This window comes from Protopterus annectens, chromosome 2.part0 (assembly GCF_019279795.1).
Source record: "Protopterus annectens isolate FY-2018-M chromosome 2.part0, PAN1.0, whole genome shotgun sequence".
NCBI lineage: Eukaryota > Metazoa > Chordata > Ceratodontiformes > Protopteridae > Protopterus > Protopterus annectens.
Window position 1 is genome coordinate 349,258,173 of NC_056728.1, and position 22,418 is coordinate 349,280,590.

The 22,418-nt window shown below is 42.7% G+C and overlaps 1 protein-coding gene across 1 annotated transcript in view; it reads right to left on the bottom strand.

The window, feature by feature from the left end:
* The window catches only part of SPTLC1 (serine palmitoyltransferase long chain base subunit 1), a gene marked incomplete at its 5' end in the record, with an annotated part of 1,612,539 nt that overhangs the window by 1,356,425 nt on the left and 233,696 nt on the right, over positions 1–22,418 (bottom strand). Inside the window, one exon of the mRNA XM_044060319.1 lies at positions 3,073–3,166. Within this exon, the coding sequence (XP_043916254.1) occupies positions 3,073–3,166 (94 nt within the window). The remainder of the gene's footprint in view (positions 1–3,072; positions 3,167–22,418) is intronic.

Genomic DNA, 22,418 nt, shown 5'->3' on the forward strand with positions numbered 1-22,418 from the left:
AAATAGCAGTTCCACAATCAACAGAAATAAAAGGTGTTGGAATATAACTGATTCACTATTAGTGTGGAATCCAAACACAAGAAAATGAAAAACTGATAAAGATAGAGAACATATTATACTGAGACAGTACCCATCGTAAATTAAGAAAAAAACAAAGTTACCATCAGAATAAAAAAAATGAAATATGCAGGTCACATACTAAAGTTAGACAGATAGCAGCCTGTTTCTCAAATGGTGAAAATGCCAAAGCATTACTACAAACAGGCACTACTGCGATTTCTAGTAAAGATCAGTATATCTTGCAAAGTTTGTACACAGTATGTCAGCACACCTACACCTGTTAAGATTTAACTGGAAAAATATGTAGCCTGAGAATGGTGCTATGAATTGGAAGAATTCTGAAATGCTTTAAGAACTAGTAACAGGAGAAATTCTAAGATGGCTGCAGACTGATCAACAGGCTGAACAGACAGCTCTCCCTGTGTGAAAAATGTAGTTGTGAAAAAGCCACTAAAGCTATCAAATTGGATGAAATTCAGTTAGTGGCATGTTTTCATAGCCAGCTTTAGGCACCAGTGAACCCTGTAGTCGCTGGGGGACCCCTGTTCATGGAGGGCCCCTAATCGCAGCATGTTATTTTATCTTGATATTTTGTAACATGTCTTTCAAACCAACAAAAGTTAGTACAGCCATCTTGTGTACTTATTAAACCAACTGGGTAATGACTCTTATTTATATCTCCTGTAAAATTGAAAGATATACCTGGTTATAGTAACAGAGTTTTATCAGGCAACAGGCTTCACAATTCCATTAAATATTTGGGTCTATATTACATAAACAAAGGAGTAAAATCTCAACTTACCTTTGCTCGACCCCTATTTCTCAAAGCTGGACAACATCAACGGCCAAATCATCGATTTCTTTCCAATGGAAAGAAATCGGTTGGCCGTTCTGTTAAATCTGCCCTTTTCCCAACTGTAGTGCAATCTCGGAGTTAGTATATTTAGTTATGGTGTGTGTGGGGGGTACAGCCCCCCACATCAGGGGGTGTGGGTGTGAAGCCCCCCCCCACTTTTATAGTATTTGCAGTAATCTGGTATGCGTGTTTGGGCTACTGATTTCTTTCCCTTGGAAAGAAATCGATGATTTGACAGGTCGATGTTGTGCAGCTTCGGGAAACAGGGGTCGATCAAAGGTAAGTCGAGATTTTACTGCTTTGTTTATATAATACCGACCCAAATATTTTACAATTGACACTGTCCCTGGCTTAGTTAAGCTATGCCGGTGGATATTTCCTCCACTAAAATAACATAGCTAGCTTTAGGTAACTGCAATACCTGTGGCTGCAAGGGGGGCCCCTTAATCATCCTTGACTTTGTGGAGGCCCCACAAAAGCTGTTGCTGGTTGGTGAAAAATGAGGAAAAGAAAAATGTATTAATTTCCTGACTATGCTCTTTAACTTGAAAAAGTATGTGATATAATCCTGTTAGGATAAAGCTGATAATGAGCATAAGCAACGCAAACATTAGAGAGATCAGTAGTCCAGAGTGACTGATCTCAGTGCAAACTTGGATTTTAAGAACAGCTGATGCCTCCAATCTTCAGGGATGGTTTTCTCTTTCATGGATTTTATATACTCTGGCAGAACATGAAATACTACAACTTTCAACTTCTTTGCAAAAGAATTCAGCACAATACCAATAATAGCAGAATAAAGGCTCAAAATCAGGACCAATTTTTAAATATTACATAATTAAATTAAAAAAGTTAATAGTATAACATCTTTTGCATCAACATGCATTTTGGACAATAAGTATAAAACTCTGATGTCTGTATTTATTGACTGTCTGTAATCCTGAATGATTTACAAACAAATCAAACTTTTTACAAAAGACAGAGCAACATTATGAGAAAAATTAGGAAGGTCTGTGAAATCAGGGACAATGACAGCTTTGTATTATTCCTCATTGTGGTAAATAAAAGTGACTCTACCCCTGCCAGTCACTGATCTGGCATGCCAGTACCAGTGCTGCACAATGCACTGCTATTTTAAATAAGTACAAAACTAGTACTGCTATGACGTGTGTGTGTGTGTGTGTGTGTGTGTGTGTGTGTGTGTGTGTGTAAGAAAAACAGTGATTTTTATCTCTGCAGACACCCAATAATGCCAGGACACATACATTATTCCACTAAATTACAGTAGAAAATGTAGCTAACAAGTAATTCTCTTTCAAAAGTAATGCATAAACTATACCACAGAACATTCAGACACAAATCTTCTAAGAGTCTGGGGCCTCTCTCCACAGACTGTACAATTGGATACATGGGGCTCCCTTAATTATTCTTGACTGTGCTGACCACTGTTTCCCTGCCTTTGCAAACATCTGCTTGTTGCCTCCTCCTCTTAGAAGTTTTACTTGCTTTCTTCCCCCAGTTTTAGCCTTTGGTGTCAACAAAGACGTAGGCAGTAATAATGCATATTCCCTGTGTACTGTGGAAAGGCTGTAATTCAAGCACTGCCAAACAGAATTTCCAAAATAAGAAACACTTTTTACTATTGTGCTGTTAATTCATACAAAACAGATGTCTAACAGGAGGGAGTGGGCATCGCTGAACATGTTCTAGCAACTTCACTGTGTGGTGGGATCCTAACTAGATGGATAATGAGTCTGACATCAGTAAAATGAAGGAGATAAAAGTAAACTAGAATGCCTAATGCATATATTTAAGTTCTGCTTGAATGTGGTGAAAGAACTTGCAGGTATGTGGATGCTATGTCCACTCTGTATGTTGACATTGCATGTGAGATGATGCTGGGGAAGAGGAGTTAGTCAGGACTACTGAAAATGTCAGATATCAAGGCCTCTGGTGCGAACAAATCTCAGAATATGGATGTGATATATAGAACAGTGGTTCTTTAAGCGGGAAAATGTAATTCACAACCATTAATTCAAACTACTTAAAAACCTGTTTCTAAGAAGTATTCAACAGCATTTCAAGTGTTCTTGCAATAAACTGAAATAAAATAAACTGAACAAAATATTTTCTTAAAATTGCAAAAGCATGCTTACCTTGACTCGTTTGTTGTCCAGCAACCCCAAGAAATTGAAGGAAGCGAAGTTAATGCATGTTTTACCATTCACCACTATTATGTGGCTAGCAGGGCTATGGAAATGAGAGAGAGAGAGAGACAATTGCATTCCAAATTACAAGACTTTGTATTTTAAATGAAATAAGATGCAGTTTAGTATACTTCAATAATACCCCCAAAATAATTCAGCTGAATTGAGATTCTAGACTTCAATACAACCTGCTTCTGATTATGACTCTTCTTTTATATGCATCACACTACAATCAAAGTAAAGCGTTTCCTAACAGAAAGACCCTGCAAAACACTGAAGTCAAGACTGTAGATGATAGCATGCCCTCATTGTTGGGATGCTGGTAAAAGCACAAGCAACTCTTACAGCTGCCTAGATGATGGTGCCTCCAAAGCAAGGGGAGGCCTGAAGGTTGGCAGACATGGAGGATAAAAAGCATACACAAAAATGCCTTCCCAACTATAACATCCTGTACAATAATGCCACTGTTACAGGTACTTTTTAAACAACTGTAGTTAGTGTTTTCTGTAAGTGCAAACAGTAACAGCTGTCCAGCTGCTGGTAATCCGAGAATCAATTAAAGGTTCAAATGCCAAAGGATGGCATATATATATATATATATATATATATATATATATATATATATATATATATATATATATATATATATATAGGGTCCCTATTAGCTCATCAAAAATCCAGTTCAGCGAACAGTTGGTCCACTTACATTGAACATGCCATTCGAACTGTTCATACGGAGACTGCAGTATAGTGAAGATCTGAAAATTTGCCCTTTCCTCACTGTAGTGCGATCTCAGAGTTGGTATATATAATTAGTGGGGAGTGGCCACCACAAAAGTAGAATTCGATGAACAGCATTTCTGATGAAATGCTGTTCGTTGAAGTGAGTTTTCTCTGATTTAATACAGACCCATTTTCTTATGCTTTTATATGTAAAACACCATTTAGAAAGGACTTTACAGAAAGATTAGGCGTGATCTGAGGAAACAGCAGAACACAGGAAGAAACTACAAAAACATGCACTACATCAGATGAATAAACAAGTCTAGACTCCAAAAGATTATTATAACAATCCAGAATCTTTGGTATTTTTCAGTTTAAAGGGGTCTAACTTTTACAATATGCTTTTACAGTAGATCAAGTTACAAATCACTTCCATTTTTGACATGCATTTCTGCTGACTGGCCTTTTAGCGTGCTTTGAGACTATTCAATACTAGTATGGAAAAAAAAAATACTGTGTGGTATTAGAATTCTATCTTTCAAGATAAAAAGATTTTGAGATTCAAGACTGGATGCTGCATTTACCCTGTTACTCACTTGCAAAGGTCTTAGAAGAGAATTACATCAAGACAAACATGCTATCTTGGCCAAGATGGAGCTCAGAGAATTCCTTTTGCTTTGTCTTGCCTTGTTTTCAGAAGGATGTTATGAATCCCTGGTTATGGACAGAAGGTAAAAAGCAGATCAAAGTCCAAGGGAAAAAAAAGATGGCATCCATATACCAACCCATTTTGTGAAGAATGAGGGAACAAAAGGTTGGAAGTTGGTTGTCGAAGTGTGTGGTAAACAAGTCCAGCTTGGGCATGTCTCACTGCTACACTGTCTGTTGAAATACTATAGATCCAAGTGCCACTCATGTGCTAGCCATATCTGCCAAGGGAGTCTACCAAATGCTTCTGCTATCCTGGAAGATTTAATACTGACAGTAGAAGGCTGCACTGAACAGCCTAAATACAAACTTCTAATGTTTCTGGGTACAGATGAAAGGATTTCATGTCCACTTTTTGTTACTATATCATACAAGTGAAGCCCTGTTTATATTAATCTGAAGACAACCACAACAAAGCTGTCATGATAAACTGTCAAGACTCTTGCACACAGCTTTCATTTCTATAAGGCTGATGTCAGAAGAACTTTCTTGACTTGTCAAAGTAGCCTCTTACTAAAAGGCTACTGAAATATGATCCCAAGCTTAATATGAAGAGTCAGTTAAACACCTGCTGACAGACTTGCTAGAGGAAGTTAACATCTCAAAGATTTTCTGGTTCATCTGCCCACAAAAATCCCTCCTTTCCCAATTACGGAAATGGAAAGTGTAGTTGCGTAAGTAAAGTAAGCAGGATTTATACAACTGTACTCATAACGGTAAATTTTCTAATTTCTTAACTGTTGCAGCAGCCTATGAGTAGTGTACTGCTAAGGACACAGTATCCGTCCAGCTTGCCAAAGCTACATCTCCCCTCTCTCTCATTTACTCTGTTTGTTGACCCTCCAAAAAAGGGTTTAGCCTATCAGCAACCATAAGGTGGTAAGACTTCAGGATTTTACTGCCCAAGAAAGGAAGATTCTTCCCGAGCCAACAACTACCATAAAATTAATCTAAACAACAAGAACAGCAACAGTAACAATGGAGGATGTCCCACCTCAAGCATCTACAAAGGGGGATGGTGGGCAGGTGTGTGCGGCTACTGCAGCAGTGAAGAAATTTGAATACATTTACTGTTTTGGCCAAGAAGGGCCTACACAAATGTACTACATTTTTCATTCTCACTGTTGCAGTAGCCAATAAGTGGATTCCCAAAGTTTACCCTACATGCAAGGAGAAAGGATATGCGGGTCCAGGAGCCCCTACAGAATAACCGTAGCAAAGCCTGTCTAGGGCCTAGAGAAGGAATACAGTTTGTATTGCTACGTGAAGCTATTAACAGATGGCCAAGTTGCTGACTCTATAATACTTCTATGATCCACCCCCCTTCCAGTACGGTATTGAAGAGGACAAGGCCCTGGTAGAATATGCTTTAACTTCACCTGGAATAGTTACACCATGGTGGGAATAGCAAAAAATCAATAGCAGATGACAACCATCTGGATCCAGTCTGTTTAGAAATGGGCTAGTATTTCTTAGTCTCAGCACAGGAAACAATCAGCTGTTTAGCCAACTGACTACTGAAATGTCAGCACTCAAAATGCAGAGCACCAGAAAAGCTGGGGGGGGGGGGGGACCAAAAACATGGAGAAGAGTGAAGCTCAAAAATCACACCTCCTCAAAACTTCTTTTTGCAGGAGGGTGCCACCCTGGCACCTGTGTGTAGGAGGGGCAACCTCCTCAAACTTGTATATACCAACTCAGAAATCACCTTACCCCAGAGAAAAGGGAATATTTCGAAAAATGAAATCTTGGACTTAGCATATGTAAGCTCGGTCTTTCAACCATTCAGTGTCCATGTTTCAGAACTTGCTGTAACAGGTCCCGAAATTTCAAATGGCTACCATTTAGCCATTATAATGAACGAAGCTGGTTCTGGAAAGGTAGTACTCGAGCAGCCTGTGCACATCCAATGTCTGTGAAATATGTTCTCCCTTGTTTTTCTGGCTATAGGAAGAAAAGTGGGATATTGATGGCTTGCTTCAAGGTAAAATTCAAACAACTTTAGGCATGAAAGAAGGATTAGTGCATTATGTTATACTACCCGCATGGAAAACTGGGTAGGATTCACCCACCATGAGAATACGCAACTCAGATACTTGACTTGTAGATGTTAGAGCATCAAATAAAAAGTGCAGTTTTGTACCTACCATAAAATTAGATGCTCGAGTGTTCACACTGCTGCAGTCATCACACTTGGGTTATCCTGCCGTCAGGCAGTCCCACAGTCAGCCAGAGTTCCAAAGTCTTGGTCCGGCGTCGGTTGCTGTCGTTTCTTCCCTGACGTCAGTGCACCAGGGGTATACAAGAGGCATCAGACGCCATTTTATTCAGTTTTTCTTGCCCCAGATGTCAGGTGCCCCCAAGTAGGTAGGCAATACATATTGCTAATAAAACATAAAGGAATAAAAGGAATACCTTCAGTTACAAGCAAATACACCACAAAGGTTTTACAGGATAGAATGGTATAGAAAAGCTCAGCTAGGTCAGAGGGGATGGAGGGAGGCTAACTTGGACTGCAGCAGTGTGAACACTCAAACATCTACATTTATGGTAGGTACAAAACTGTACTATGTTCATCATGTTACACTGCTGCAGTCATCACACTTAGGTTGAATCCCAAAGCTAAGGATGGGCGGTGGAACTAAACAGGGTTTGGAGAAGCTAGTAGGCCCTGCAGAACTGCAGTGGCAAAGCCAGTTCTGGTTTTAGAGTATAGAGGTAGGTGATCATGCTTGGTGAAGGTGTGCACTGAACTCCAAGTTGCAGCCTCCAAAATATCCTTGGTTGGTACCCCTCTGAGAAAGGCTGTTGATGTTGCTGTAGCCCTGGTGGAATGGGGCCTAATGTTACCAGGTACAGGTTTCCCATGGTGTGTGTAGCAGAAACGGATACAATGTCTTATCCATTTTGAAATGGTCTGTTTTGAGATAGCATTTCCTTGTGATCTTGCAGCATAGGATACAAAGAGCTGGTCAGATTTTCTGAAAGCCTTAGTTTTATCCAAGTAGTAACGTAATTGCCTGTGAATGTCCAAAGAGTGTAGGAGCCTTTCCCCTTTGTTCTGGGGGTTTGGATAAAAGGTGGGCAAATGAGTGGTTTGGTTTAGAGCCACACTGGATACCACCTTTGGCATAAAGAAAGGGTTAGTTCGTAAAGCGACTCTGTCTTGGTGAAAAATGATGAAAGGCTCCACTGCCATTAGGGCCTGTAGCTCTGAGACTCTTCGTGCTGAAGTTATTGCTAGCAGCCAGGCAGTTTTCCATGATAGAAACTGTAAGTCAGCTGTAAAAGCTGGTTCAAAGAGCAGTAGTGTAAGTTTTTCCAAAACAAAGTTGAGATCCCAAGTTGATGCTCTCCAGGGTGGTCTTATGTTCTTAGCCCCTCTGAGGTACTGTCATAGTAATTGATGTGAAAATATAGGAGGATCCGTGTTGTATTGTGCTGAAATAGCGGAGGCGTGGATCTTAATAGATGAAAAGGAAAGTCCTTTGTGCAACATCTCAGTTAAATATTGTAGAATCTGAGGAATATTTGGGACAAGGGGATTTTGGCCTTTAGCCTGGTTCCAGGCGCAAAATCTTTTCCATTTGTCTGAATAGGCTTTCCTGGTGCTGGGCCTCCTGGCCTCCAGAATGACATCCATAACAGCTTTAGAGAGAAGTATTGACTGGTTGTTTAGGTAATTTGCCATGCAGCCAGATTTAAAGTCTTGAGCTGGCTGTGTAGAATCTGATTGTTTTGCTGACTGAGCAGGTGAGGAATTTGAGGTAAAATCCATGGTGGGCCTTGAGCCATGTTCCTTAGTATTGGATACCAGTGTTGGCGTGGCCAGTCTGGAGCAATGAGCATCATTTGTGGCCTCTCTAATCTGGCTTTCAGCAGCAGCTTTGCCAGAAGAGGTAGTGAAGGAAAGGCATATACTGTTAATGTTTTCCAACTGAATGAGAGGGCGTCCACTTTCCAAGCTAGTGTGTGGTACGTCCTTGTGCAAAATTTCCGTAGTTGGTAGTTTTGGGGTGAGGCAAACAGATCTATGTCTGAGCTCCCCCATTTTTGAGTTATCATTGCGAATACTTGTGGATCTAGTTTCCACTCGTGAGGATCTATGATGTTTCTGCTTAGATAGTCTACCAATGTGTTTTTCTTTCCTGGCAGGAATTGAGCTTGTAGTTGAACTTGGTAGGTCAGTGCTGTGTTCCACAAGGTCATTGCTTGCCTGCATAGTGGGTAGGAATGTGTGACCCCTTGCTTGTTTATGTACCACATCACTGTGGTGTTGTCCGTCTTTATTAGGAGTTGTCCTGGATGTAGGAGATCCTTGAAAGCTGTTAGGGCATTTTGTACAGCCAGCATCTCTTTTTGATTGATATGTAGATGCCTTTGATCTGCAGACCATTTGCCCTGAATATACTGTCCTGCCATGTATGCTCCCCAGGCATAATCCGATGCATCTGTTGTTATAGTTTGCCTGGCTGTGGGTAATGTAAAAGGCTGACCCTTGTTGAGGTGACATGCCTGAGCCCACCATAGAAACTCCTGTTGAAGGCAGGGAATGAGTGGTATTATTGTTTCCAAGCTGTGGCTGTGTTGAGTCAATACGCTTTTCAGGTACCATTGTAATTTCCTCATATGCAGTTTTGCATATGGTATTAGTAGTATGCAAGATGCCATAAATCCCAAGGCCTGCAGAATTTTTCTTGCAGGGAGTTGGGTCTTTGTTGCCATTACTTTGAAGTATTGAGTTAGTTGTAGTTGTTTGTCTGGCGTCAGATAAGCCATCTGGGCCGTTGTATTCAAGCTGGCACCCAGGAATATTATGTCTTGTGAGGGCACTAGTTTTGACTTCTTTTCGTTTACTGTGTACCCTAGGCAACTTAGAAGGTGTTTTACAAAAATCAGATGTTGTAAGAGAATGTCCTTGCTTTCTGCTTGTATGAGGCAGTCATCCAGGTAAGGGTATATTTTAATTCCTCTTTGTCTGCAGTATGCAATTAATGGTGCCAGGCATTTTGTGAAGACCCTGGGTGCAGTAGATAAGCCAAAGGGCAGTGCAGAGAATTGGTAATGGGTTGAACCTGCAATGAAATGGAGGTATCTTCTGCAATTTTGTCCGATAGGGACATGCAGGTATGCCTCCTTGAGGTCCAACGTTACTAGCCAAGCTTTCTTGCCCAACATGGGAAGAAGCTGCTGTAGTGTTAGCATCTTGAATTTGGGTACTTGCAAGAAGGTGTTTAGAATTGAAAGGTCCAGAATGGGTCTCCAAGCATTGTCCTTTCTGGGGACTAGAAAGAGCCTTGAGTAAAATCCTTGGCCTTGCTCCTGTGTAGGTACCTGTTGAATGGCTCTCATGTCCATGAGAGCTGTAATTTGTTTTTGTGCCTCTGCCCATTGATTTTGTGGCAAGTCTGGCATTCCTTTTATTCTTGGCAAGGTGTGGAAATGGAATCTGTATCCTTGTGAGATAATGTCTAGGACCCATTTGTCCTTTGTGACGATGCGCCAGTTGTCTATAAAAAAATGCTAATTTTCCTCCCAAGGGAGCTGTCAAGAGATTTTTGCTTGGCAGTTTGAGGTTTAAGCCATTGTGTTTGTCTTCTAGTAGTTTGGGACCTGTCTTCTCTTCCCTTCTGTGTTGCAGTGCCCCATTGGCGAGGTTTGTAAGGGATTTGTGCTTGTCCTCTGCCCCTTGGGCGTCTGTATTTACCCCTCTGTGGTCTGTCAGAAGCTGGAAAGGACCAATTTTTTGCTGGCCAATTTCTGCTGAAGCATGGGGGTTGTACCTGTAGGAAATCTGTGACCATCTGCATAGATTTTGCCTTATCCTCCATTTTCTTTAAAACCTCTTCTGCTTTAACCCCAAATAAGACATCCTGCTGTAAGGGTGCATCTAGTAACTTTGCTTTTACATGATCAGGCAGAGTTTGTTCCTTTAACCAAGCATGCCTACGTATAACAGACCCAGGAACAGCTGCTCTACAGGAAGCTTCCAAGGAATCAAATCCACATTGTAAAGTATGTTTGCCCACCTGTTCAGCTGCATGCAACAGATCCTGCATTTCTTTGAATTCTGACTGTTGAGGGTGCGTGCTCATCTTTTGTTTTATTTGAGACATAAGGAATTGCTGGTATTTCAGCATGTGAAATTGACAATTTAGTGCTCTCATAGCTAGAGTAGCTGAGGTGTAAACCTTCTTCCCCCACCTATCTAGTGCTCTGGAGTCCCTTTCAGAGGGTACAGGATTTTTATCCATAGAAGCCTTAGCCTCTTTGGGACCCTGGGAGACTGTCTCTGGGTCAGCAACAGGGCTTTTGTAAAGGAATTTGTGCGAGTCAGGCACTCTATAATATCTATCTGGTTTGGCTGGAGCAGGAGGCAGAGAATCTGGATTTAGACTAGATTCTAAGTAAACATCATCCACAATGTCTAAAACTGGAGGGATAGCAAGTGGTCTGTGCTGGGGGAGTAAAAGAAACTCTGAGCCTTTTCTTTGAGTCGGAGTAGTCCTGACCTTCCCAGTGGAAATGTTCCCTCATGGTATGTAAGGTTTCCCCAAAAGGAATGGTCTTCAGGGGGAGAAGCTGAGGGAATGGAATCTTCAGCATCAGAATCTTCATAAGGGGGGAAGGAGTAATCCTGTTCCTCAGAGGAGCCTGAGGAAATAGACACTTGATCAGAGGAGGCATAATCCTCCTCTTGTCTAGGCCTTTTGTCTTGGGGGGGAGGGGTTGGGAACCCCTGATTAAAGAAATCAAATCTTCAGCCATTTTAAGCATCTGTTTCTTAGGCATGGGGCCTTGAACTGGAGACTGATGTGCAGTCTTTTTTGGTTTTAGAGGAGTCTTAAGCTTAGCATAAGATTTTATGGTGAGAGTAGTCGGTTTGAAGACACCTTCTGTAACCGAAGGTGTTTCCGCAGCACCGGCTTCTCCTTCTGCAATGTTGTCGGTAGGGCCTAAAGAAAATGGCTGTGTCAGCCTAGAACTCTCTGCTTGAGAATCCGAAGCGGTCTGTGGTTCCAATTCTGCGGTCGTCAGGGGCTGCGTAGGTGCCTCACTGAAAACCGGAGAACCGGCAACCAGCCCAGCCGAGGCCTCGAAGTTTGGCTTGGATCTAGGCTGCCTGTCTTTATCTTTGCGTTTTTTATGCACGCCGGTAGTCGGTTGCTCCGACGGCATAATGTAATTAAATTTCCTACCAAAGTAGTGTTGTGCGAAATCAAAGCGTCGCTTTACAGTTCGCTTATTGAACCTAGCACAAAACCGACAACCAGTGATGTTGTGGTCTGGGCCTAGGCAAGGTATACAATAAGAATGAAAGTCCTTATGAGGTATTTGCTTCCCACAAGAAATGCAATTGTTAACTTTTTCTGACATCGGACTGAGGCAAGAAAAGGTTCCCCAATGGGGTACTTAGCTTTGAAGACTTCAGACTGAAATTCGATTCAAAAATCTCAGGTGTCGGCCAACTGGCACTTGCGAACTGCTTCTGCTTTGGGCACCGCGTGGCAAGAAAGACTGAAGAAAATGGAGTTGGATGCCTCTTGTATACCCCTGGCGCACTGACGTCAGGGAAGAAGCAACAGCAACCGACGCCGGACCAAGACTTTGGAATTCAGGCCGACTGCGGGACGACCTGACGGCAAGATAACCCAAGTGTGATGACTGCAGCAGGGTAACACGATGAACATCTATACTGTAGGCTTTAGACAGGTCAAGGAAAAAGGGGAAACATGTTTGCCTGAGTCCCTGTTTTTGTTTATGGTGTCAGTGACTGACAGTAGAACAGTAGTTGTACTGTATGCTGGGTGGAAGCCATGTCAGGTGGATGTTAAAAGCTGTTCTTGTAGGAGACAGTGAGGAGTTGTTTATTAATACATCTCTTGTTAAAGTTACATTTAGTCAAAACTAGACAAAATAGTTCTGCTATAAACAAAATGCAGAATTTTCCAAAATACACAAGGACTGAAAATAGCACTGCAAGTGTTTTTTGGGGGGAGGGGGCTGAATTATACACACTAATTCCCCAGATGCACCAAATCAGAGATGGGAAAATTTCTTAAAACAGGGCATCACTACTGGCGTACAGGCATCACACCATCAGTGATTTCCCACAGAAAAAATTTCAACCCGAAATACATCCACAACATGTTTGTGACTAAACATGATTCTACCACATGTGCTTTCTACTAAAGGAGACAATATTGCACGTGCTTGCATTTAATCTGAGCTTGTTTTCCATACACTAGTTATTGGTAAAGGGTAGGGGAATCGGGGCTGTTTGCAGTCATCTGCAAACTTAGTTAACCAGAGATCCTTGTTTATAGTCTACAGATAAAAAAAAAGTAAATGCCAAGAGAAGGTGTTTAAATACTGAGCACTCGGGACTGGACTGGTTGCCTTCATGCTTCTTGGTAAGACAATTGCCACTGACACTATGAAGATTCTATGTTTTAGACAGTCTACTATCCATCTTACCATCATCACTAACCCACCTTTGGCATAAATGTTGGATTTGTCCTTAGAGAGACCCTGTCCTGATGAAATATAATGAAAGGTTCCACTGCCATTAATGCCTGTAACTCTGAGACTCTTCTTGCTGAAATTATTGCTAGGAGCAGAGCAGTTTTCCATGATAAGGATTTTACATCAGCTGTATTGGCTGGCTCAAAAGGAGGCAGTGTGAGTTTTTCTAAAACAAAACTGAGGTCCCAAGTAGGTACTGGTGCTCTCCTTGGGGGTCTTATGTTTTTGCCCCTCTGAGGTACTGCTGCAGTCATCACACTTGGGTTATCCTGCCGTCAGGCAGTCCCGCACTCGGCCAGAGTTCCAAAGTCTTGGTCCGGCGTCGGTTGCTGTCATTTCTTCCCTGACGTCAGTGCACTAGGGGTATATAAGAGGCATCCAACACCATTTTCTTCAGTTTTTCTTGCCCCAGATGTCAGGTGCCCCTAAGTAGGTAGGCAATACATATTGCTAATAAAACATAAAGGAATAAAACGAATACCTTCAGTTACAAGCAAATACACCACAAAGGTTTTACAGGATAGAACAGTATAGAAAAGTTCAGCTAGGTCAGAGGGGATGGAGGGAGGGTAACCTGGACTGCAGCAGTGTGAACACTCAAACATCTACATTTATGGTAGGTACAAAACTGTACTATGTTCATCGTGTTACACTGCTGCAGTCATCACACTTGGGTTGAATCCCAAAGCTAAGGATGGGCGGTGGAACTAAACAGGGTTTGGAGAAGCTAGTAGGCCCTGCAGAACTGCAGTGGCAAAGCCAGCTCTGGTTTTAGAGTATAGAGGTAGGTGATAGTGCTTGGTGAAGGTGTGCACTGAACTCCAAGTTGCAGCCTCCAAAATATCCTTGGTTGGTACCCCTCTGAGAAAGGCTGCTGATGTTGCTGTAGCCCTGGTGGAATGGGGCCTAATGTTACCAGGTACAGGTTTCCCATGGTGTGTGTAGCAGAAATGGATGCAATGTCCTATCCATTTTGAAATGGTCTGTTTTGAGATAGCTTTTCCTTGTGATCTTGCAGCATAGGATACAAAGAGCTGGTCAGATTTTCTGAAAGCCTTAGTTTTATCCAAGTAGTAACGTAATTGCCTGTGAATGTCCAAAGAGTGTAGGAGCCTTTCCCCTTTGTTCTGGGGGTTTGGATAAAAGGTGGGCAAATGAGTGGTTTGATTTAGGGCCACACTGGATACCACCTTTGGCATAAAGGAAGGGTTAGTTCGTAAAGTGACTCTGTCTTGGTGAAAAATGATGAAAGGCTCCACTGTCATTAGGGCCTGTAGCTCTGAGACTCTTCGTGCTGAAGTTATTGCTAGCAGCCGGGCAGTTTTCCATGATAGAAACTGTAAGTCAGCTGTAAAAGCTGGTTCAAAGAGCAGTAGTGTAAGTTTTTCCAAAACAAAGTTGAGATCCCAAGTTGGTGCTCTCCGGGGTGGTCTTATGTTCTTAGCCCCTCTGAGGTACGGTCATAGTAATTGATGTGAAAATATAGGAGGATCCATGTTGTATTGTGCTGAAATAGCTGAGGCGTGGATCTTAATAGATGAAAAGGAAAGTCCTTTGTGCAACATCTCAGTTAAATACTGTAGAATCTGAGGAATATTTGAGACAAGGGGATTTTGGCCTTTAGCCTGGTTCCAGGCGCAAAATCTTTTCCATTTGTCTGAACAGGCTTTCCTGGTGCTGGGCCTCCTGGCCTCCAGAATGACATCCATAACAGCTTTAGAGAGAAGTATTGACTGGTTGTTTAGGTAATTTGCCATGCAGCCAGATTTAAAGTCTTGAGCTGGCTGTGTAGAATCTGATTGTTTTGCTGACTGAGCAGGTGAGGAATTTGAGGTAAAATCCATGGTGGGCCTTGAGCCATGTTCCTTAGTATTGGATACCAGTGTTGGCGTGGCCAGTCTGGAGCAATGAGCATCATTTGTGGCCTCTCTAATCTGGCTTTCAGCAGCACCTTTGCCAGAAGAGGTAGTGGAGGAAGGCATAAACTGTTAATGTTTTCCAACTGAATGAGAGGGCATCCACTTTCCAAGCTAGTGTGTGGTACGGTCCTTGTGCAAAATTTCTGTAGTTGGTAGTTTTGGGGTGAGGCAAACAGATCTATATCTGAGCTCCCCCATTTTTGAGTTATCATTGCGAATACTTGTGGATCTAGTTTTCACTCATGAGGATCTATGAGGTTTCTGCTTAGATCATCTACCAATGTGTTTTTCTTTCCTGGCAGGAATTGAGCTTGTAGTTGAACTTGGTAGGTCAGTGCTGTGTTCCACAAGATCATTGCTTGCCTGCATAGTGGGTAGGAATGTGTGCCCCCTTGCTTGTTTATGTACCACATCACTGTGGTGTTGTCCGTCTTTATTAGGAGTTGTCCTGGATGCAGGAGGTCCTTGAAAGCTGTTAAGGCATTAAGCATTGAAAAAGGGTTTTGGCCTGAAAGCTTTGTTTCTGATAAAGGCATTTTGTACAGCCAGCATCTCTTTTTGATTGATATGTAGATGCCTTTGATCTGCAGACCATTTGCCCTGAATACACTGTCCTGCCATGTATGCTCCCCAGGCATAATCCGATGCGTCTGTTGTTATAGTTTGCCTGGCTGTGGGTAATGTAAAAGGCTGACCCTTGTTGAGGTGACGTGCCTGAGCCCACCATAGAAACTCCTGTTGAAGGCAGGGAATGAGTGGTATTATTGTTTCCAAGCTGTGGCTGTGCTGAGTCCATACGCTTTTCAGGTACCATTGTAATTTCCTCATATGCAGTTTTGCATATGGTATTAGTAGTATGCAAGATGCCATAAATCCAAAGGCCTGCAGAATTTTTCTTGCAGGGAGTTGGGTCTTTGTTGCCATTATTTTGAAGTATTGAGTTAGTTGTAGTTGTTTGTCTGGCGTCAGATAAGCCATCTGGGCCGTTGTATTCAAGCTGGCACCCAGGAATATTATGTCTTGTGAGGGCACTAATTTTGACTTCTTTTCGTTTACTGTGTACCCTAGGCAACTTAGAAGGTGTTTTACAAAAATCAGATGTTGTAAGAGAATGTCCTTGCTTTCTGCTTGTATGAGGCAGTCATCCAGGTATGGGTATATTTTAATTCCTCTTTGTCTGCAGTATGCAATTAATGGTGCCAGGCATTTTGTGAAGACCCTGGGTGCAGTAGATAAGCCAAAGGGCAGTGCAGAGAATTGGTAATGGGTTGAACCTGCAATGAAATGGAGGTATCTTCTGCAATTTTGTCCGATAGGGACATGCAGGTATGCCTCCTTGAGGTCCAACGTTACTAGCCAAGCTTTCTTGCCCAACATGGGAAGAAGCTGCTGTAGTGTTAGCATCTTGAATTTGGGTACTTGCAAGAAGGTGTTTAGAATTAAAAGGTCCAGAATGGGACTCCAAGCATTGTCCTTTCTGGGGACTAGAAACAGCCTTGAGTAAAAACCTTGGCCTTGCTCCTGTGTAGGTACCAGTTGAATGGCTCTCATGTCCATGAGAGCTGTAATTTGTTTTTGTGCCTCTGCCCACTGACTTTGTGGCAAGTCTGGCATTCCTTTTATTCTTGGCAAGGTGTGGAAATGGAATCTGTATCCTTGTGAGATAATGTCTAGGACCCATTTGTTCTTTGTGACGATGCACCAGTTGTCTATAAAAAAATGGTAATTTTCCTCCCAAGGGAGCTGTCAAGAGATTTTTGCTTGGCAGTTTGAGGTTTAAGCCATTGTGTTTGTCTTCTAGTAGTTTGGGACCTGTCTTCTCTTGACTTCTGTGTTGCAGTGCCCCATTGGCGAGGTTTGTAAGGGATTTGTGCTTGTCCTCTGCCCCTTGGGTGTCTGTATTTACCCCTCTGTGGTCTGTCAGAAGCTGGAAAGGACCATTTTTTTGCTGGCCAATTTCTGCTGAAGCATGGGGGTTGTACCTGTAGGAAATCTGTGACAGTCTGCATAGATTTTGCCTTATCCTCCATTTCCTTTAAAACCTCTTCTGCTTTAACCCCAAATAAGACATCCTGCTGTAAGGGTGCATCTAGTAACTTTGCTTTTACATGATCAGGCAGAGTTTGTTCCTTTAACCAAGCATGCCTACGTATAACAGACCCAGGAATAGCTGCTCTACAGGAAGCTTCCAAGGAATCAAATCCACATTGTAAAGTATGTTTGCCCACCTGTTCAGCTGCATGCAACAGATCCTGCATTTCTTTGAATTCTGACGGTTGAGGGTGCGTGCTCATCTTTTGTTTTATTTGAGACATAAGGAATTGCTGGTATTTCAGCATGTGAAATTGACAATTTAGTGCTCTCATAGCTAGAGTAGCTGAGGTGTAAACCTTCTTCCCCCACCTATCTAGTGCTCTGGAGTCCCTTTCAGAGGGTACAGGATTTTTATCCATAGAAGCCTTAGCCTCTTTGGGACCCTGGGAGACTGTCTCTGGGTCAGCAACAGGGCTTTTGTAAAGGAATTTGTGTGAGTCAGGCACTCTAATATCTATCTGGTTTGGCTGGAGCAGGAGGCAGAGAATCTGGATTTAGACTAGATTCTAAGTAAACATCATCCACAATGTCTAAAACTGGAGGGATAGCAAGTGGTCTGTGCTGGGGGAGTACAAGAAACTCTCGGAGCCTTTTCTTTGAGTCGGAGTAGTCCTGACCTTCCCAGTGAAAATGTTCCCTCGTTGTATGTAAGGTTTCTCCAAAAGGAATTGTCTTCAGGGGGAGAAGCTGAGGGAATGGAATCTTCAGCATCAGAATCTTCATAAGGGGGAAAGGAGTAATCCTGTTCCTCAGAGGAGCCTGAGGAAATAGACACTTGATCAGAGGAGGCATAATCCTCCTCTTGTCTAGGCCTTTTGTCTGGGGGGGGTTGGGAACCCCTGATTAAAGAAATCAAATCTTCAGCCATTTTAAGCATCTGTTTCTTAGGCATGGGGCCTTGAACTGGAGACTGATGTGCAGTCTTTTTTGGTTTTAGAGGAGTCTTAAGCTTAGCATAAGATTTTATGGTGAGAGTAGTCGGTCTGAAGACACCTTCTGTAACCGAAGGTGTTTCCGCAGCACCGGCTTCTCCTTCTGCAATGTTGTCGGTAGGGCCTAAAGAAAATGGCTGTGTCAGCCTAGAACTCTCTGCTTGAGAATCCGAAGCGGTCTGTGGTTCCAATTCTGCGGTCATCAGGGGCTGCGTAGGTGCCTCACTGAAAACCGGAGAACCGACGACCAGCCCAGCCAAGGCCTCAGAGTTTGGCTTGGATCTAGGCTGCCTGTCTATCTTTGCGTTTTTTATGCATGCCGGTAGTCGGTTGCTCCGACGGCATAGTGTAATTAAATTTCCTACCAAAGTAGTGTTGTGCAAAATCAAAGCGTCGCTTTACAGTTCGCTTATTGAACCTAGCACAAAACCGACAACCAGTGACGTCGTGGTCTGGGCCTAGGCAATGTATACAATAAGAATGAAAGTCCTTATGAGGTATTTGCTTCCCACAAGAAATGCAATTGTTAACTTTTTCTGACATCGGACTGAGGCAAGAAAAGGTTCCCCAACGGGGTACTTAGCTTTGAAGACTACGGACTGAAATTCGATTCAAAAATCTCAGGTGTCGGCCAACTGGCACTTGCGAACTGCTTCTGCTTTGGGCACCGCGCGGCAAGAAAGACTGAAAAAAATTGAGTTGGATGCCTCTTGTATACCCCTGGCACACTGACATCAGGGAAGAAGCAACAGCAACCGGCGCCGGACCAAGACTTTGGAATTCAGGCCGACTGCGGGACCACCTGACGGCAAGATAACCCAAGTGTGATGACTGCAGCAGGGTAACACGATGAACATCTATACTGTAGGCATTAGACAGGTCAAGGAAAAAGGGGAAACATGTTTGCCTGAGTCCCTGTTTTTGTTTATGGTGTCAGTGACTGACAATAGAGCAGTAGTTGTACTGTATGCTGGGTGGAAGCCATGTCAGGTGGATGTTAAGAGCTGTTCTTGTAGGAGACAGTGAGGAGTTGTTTATTAATACATCTCTTGTTAAAGTTACATTTAGTCAAAACTAGACAAAATAGTTCTGCTATAAACAAAATGCAGAATTTTCCAAAATACACAAGGACTGAAAATAGCACTGCAAGTGTTTTTTGGGGGGAGGGGGCTGAATTATATACACTAATTTCCCAGATGCACCAAATCAGAGATGGGAAAATTTCTTAAAACAGGGCATCACTACTGGTGTACAGGCATCACACCATCCGTGATTTCCCACAGAAAAAAATTCAACCCGAAATACATCCAACAACATGTTTGTGACTAAACATGATTCTACCACATGTGCTTTCTACTAAAGGAGACAATATTGCACGTGCTTGCATTTAATCTGAGCCTGTTTTCCATACACTAGTTATTGGTAAAGGGTAGGGGAATCGGGGCTGTTTGCAGTCATCTGCAAACTTAGTTAACCAGAGATCCTTGTTTATAGCCTACAGATAAAAAAAAAAGTAAATGCCAAGAGAAGGTGTTTAAATACTGAGCACTCGGGACTGGACTGGTTGCCTTCATGCTTCTTGGTAAGACAATTGCCACTGACACTATGAAGATTCTATGTTTTAGACAGTCTACTATCCATCTTACCATCATCACTAACCCACCTTTGGCAAAAATGTTGGATTTGTCCTTAGAGAGACCCTGTCCTGATGAAATATAATGAAAGGTTCCACTGCCATTAATGCCTGTAACTCTGAGACTCTTCTTGCTGAAGTTACTGCTAGGAGCAGAGCAGTTTTCCATGATAAGGATTTCATATCAGCTGTATTGGCTGGCTCAAAAGGAGGCAGTGTGAGTTTTTCTAAAACAAAACTGAGGTCCCAAGTAGGTACTGGTGCTCTCCTTGGGAGTCTTATGTTTTTGCCCCTCTGAGGTACTGTCTTAGTAGTGGATGAGAGAAAATAGGAGGTTCCGTATTGTAATGAGCAGAAATGGCAGAGGCATGGATTTCAATTGATGAGAAGGATAGGCCTTTGTCCAGCATCTCAGTTAAGTATTGTAAAATCTGAAGTACATTTGGAACACGTGATTCGAGTCCTTGTCCCTAGTTCCAAGCACAGAATCTCTTCCATTTTTCTGCATAACATTTCCTAGTGCTGGGCCTCCTGGCTTCTAAAATGACATCCATAACAGCTTTAGAGAGAGGTGTGGTCTGAGTGGCTATATTATCTGCCATGCAGCCAGATTTAAGGTTCTGAGTTGACTGTGCAGAATCTGATTGTTTTGTTAAGTCAGAAGATGAGGAATTTGAGGTAAAGGCCAGGCTGGGCCTTGAGACAAGCTCTTTTGGATTGGGTACCAGTGCTGGCGTGGCCAGTCTGGGGCAATCAGGATCATTTTTGGTTTCTCTTGTCTGACTTTTAGGAACACCTTGGGAAGAAGAGGCAGCAGAGGAACGGCATAAACTGTCAGGGTTTTCCAGCTGAATGATAGAGCATCCACTTTCCATGCTTGTGAGTGATAAGTTCTTGTGCAGAATCTCTGTAGTTGGCAGTTGTGAGGGGAGGCAAAAAGATCTATGTCTGGGCATCCCCATTTCCTTGTTATCATGCTGAAGACCTGTTGATTTAGTTTCCATTTGTGAGGATCCATGAGATTTCTGCTTAGTTCATCTGCCAGTATATTTTTCATTCCTGGCAGGAATTGTGCCTGCAGATGTACTTGATAGGTCAGTGCTGTGTTCCACAAAGTCATGGCTTGCCTGCAGGGGGGGGTAGGAATGTGTGCCCCCTTGCTTGTTTATGTACCACATAACTGTGGTATTGTCCTTCTTTAGTAATAGTTGTCCTGGATGTAGTAGATCCTTGAAGGCTGTGAGGGCATTCTGTACAGCTAGCATCTCTTTTTGATTGATGTGAAGATGCATTTGCTCCTTGGGCCACGTGCCCTGAATACATTTTCCTGCCATGTGTGCCCCCCAGGCATAATCCGATGCATCTGTTGTTATTGTCTGCCTGGCTGTGGGTAAGGTGAAAGGCTGTCCCTTGTTGTGGTGACTGGCCAGTGCCCACTATCGAAACTCCGGTTTCAGGCAGGGAATTAAGAGTTATTAGTGTTTCCAGGCTGTGGCAATGTAGAGTCCAAACACTTTTTAGATATCATTGTAGTTTCCTCATATGCAGTCTTGCATATGGAATTAGTAGAATGCAGGATGCCATGAAGCCCAGGGCCTGCAGAATTTTTCTTGCAGGGAGCTGGGTCTTTGTTGCCATCATTTGAAAGTAATGAGTCAGTTGTCTTTGCTTGTCTGGCATGAGATAAGCCATCTGGGCAGTTGTATTTAAGCTTGCACCCAGGAATATTATCGCTTGAGAGGGCACTAATTTTGATTTCTTTTCGTTTACTGTGTACCCTAGGCAAATTAGTAATCTTTTTACAAATGCCAGATGCTTTAGTAGAATGTCCTTGCTCTCTGCTTGAATAAGGCAGTCGTCCAAGTAGGGATATATTTGAATTCCTTTTTGTCTGCAAAATGCAATTACTGGTGCCAGGCATTTTGTGAAGACCCTAGGTGCAGTAGATAAGCCAAAGGGCAGTGCAGAGAATTGGTAATGCATTGAGCCAGCTATGAATCTGAGGTATCTTCTGGAAGATTGTCTGATTGGAACATGCAGGTATGCCTCCTTGAGGTCCAAAGTAACTAGCCAAGCCACCTTGCCCAGCATGGGTAGAAGTTGCTGCAGTGTTAACATTTTGAATTTTGGAACATCCAGGAAAGTATTTAGGATTGATAGGTCCAGTATTGGTCTCCAGGCTTTGTCCTTTCTGGGTACCAGGAAAAGTCTTGAGTAAAATCCTTGTCCCGGTTCTTGCTGTGGTACTCTTTGAATAGCTCTCATGTCCATGAGAGCAGAAATTTGTTTTTGTGCCTCTGCCCATTGGCTTTGTGGCAGGTCCGGCATACCTTTTGATTTTGGAAGGGTGTGAAAGTGGAGCCTGTAACCCTGAGAAACAATATTCAGTACCCATTTGTCCTGGGTGATCATGTGCCAATTTTGTGAGAAAAGTGCTAGCTTTCCCCCTAAGGGTGCTGCCAAAACGTAAGTGCTTGGCATTTGTAGAGGAAAGTCATTGGGAATGTTTCCTATAAGGTTGTGATTTGTCTTCTCCTCCTTTGGGGGCTGAAGTACCCCATTGTTTAGGTCTGTATGAGCCTTGGGGCTAAGATCTGCCTCTTGGACGTCTGTATCTAACCTCTTTGTGGCCTGTCTGACACCGGAAAGGACCAATTTTTTGAAGGCCAGTTTCTGCTAAACCTAGGTGGTTGAACCTGTAAGAAATCCTTTACTGTCTGCATTGATTTTGCTTTATCCTCCATTTTCTTTAACACCTCT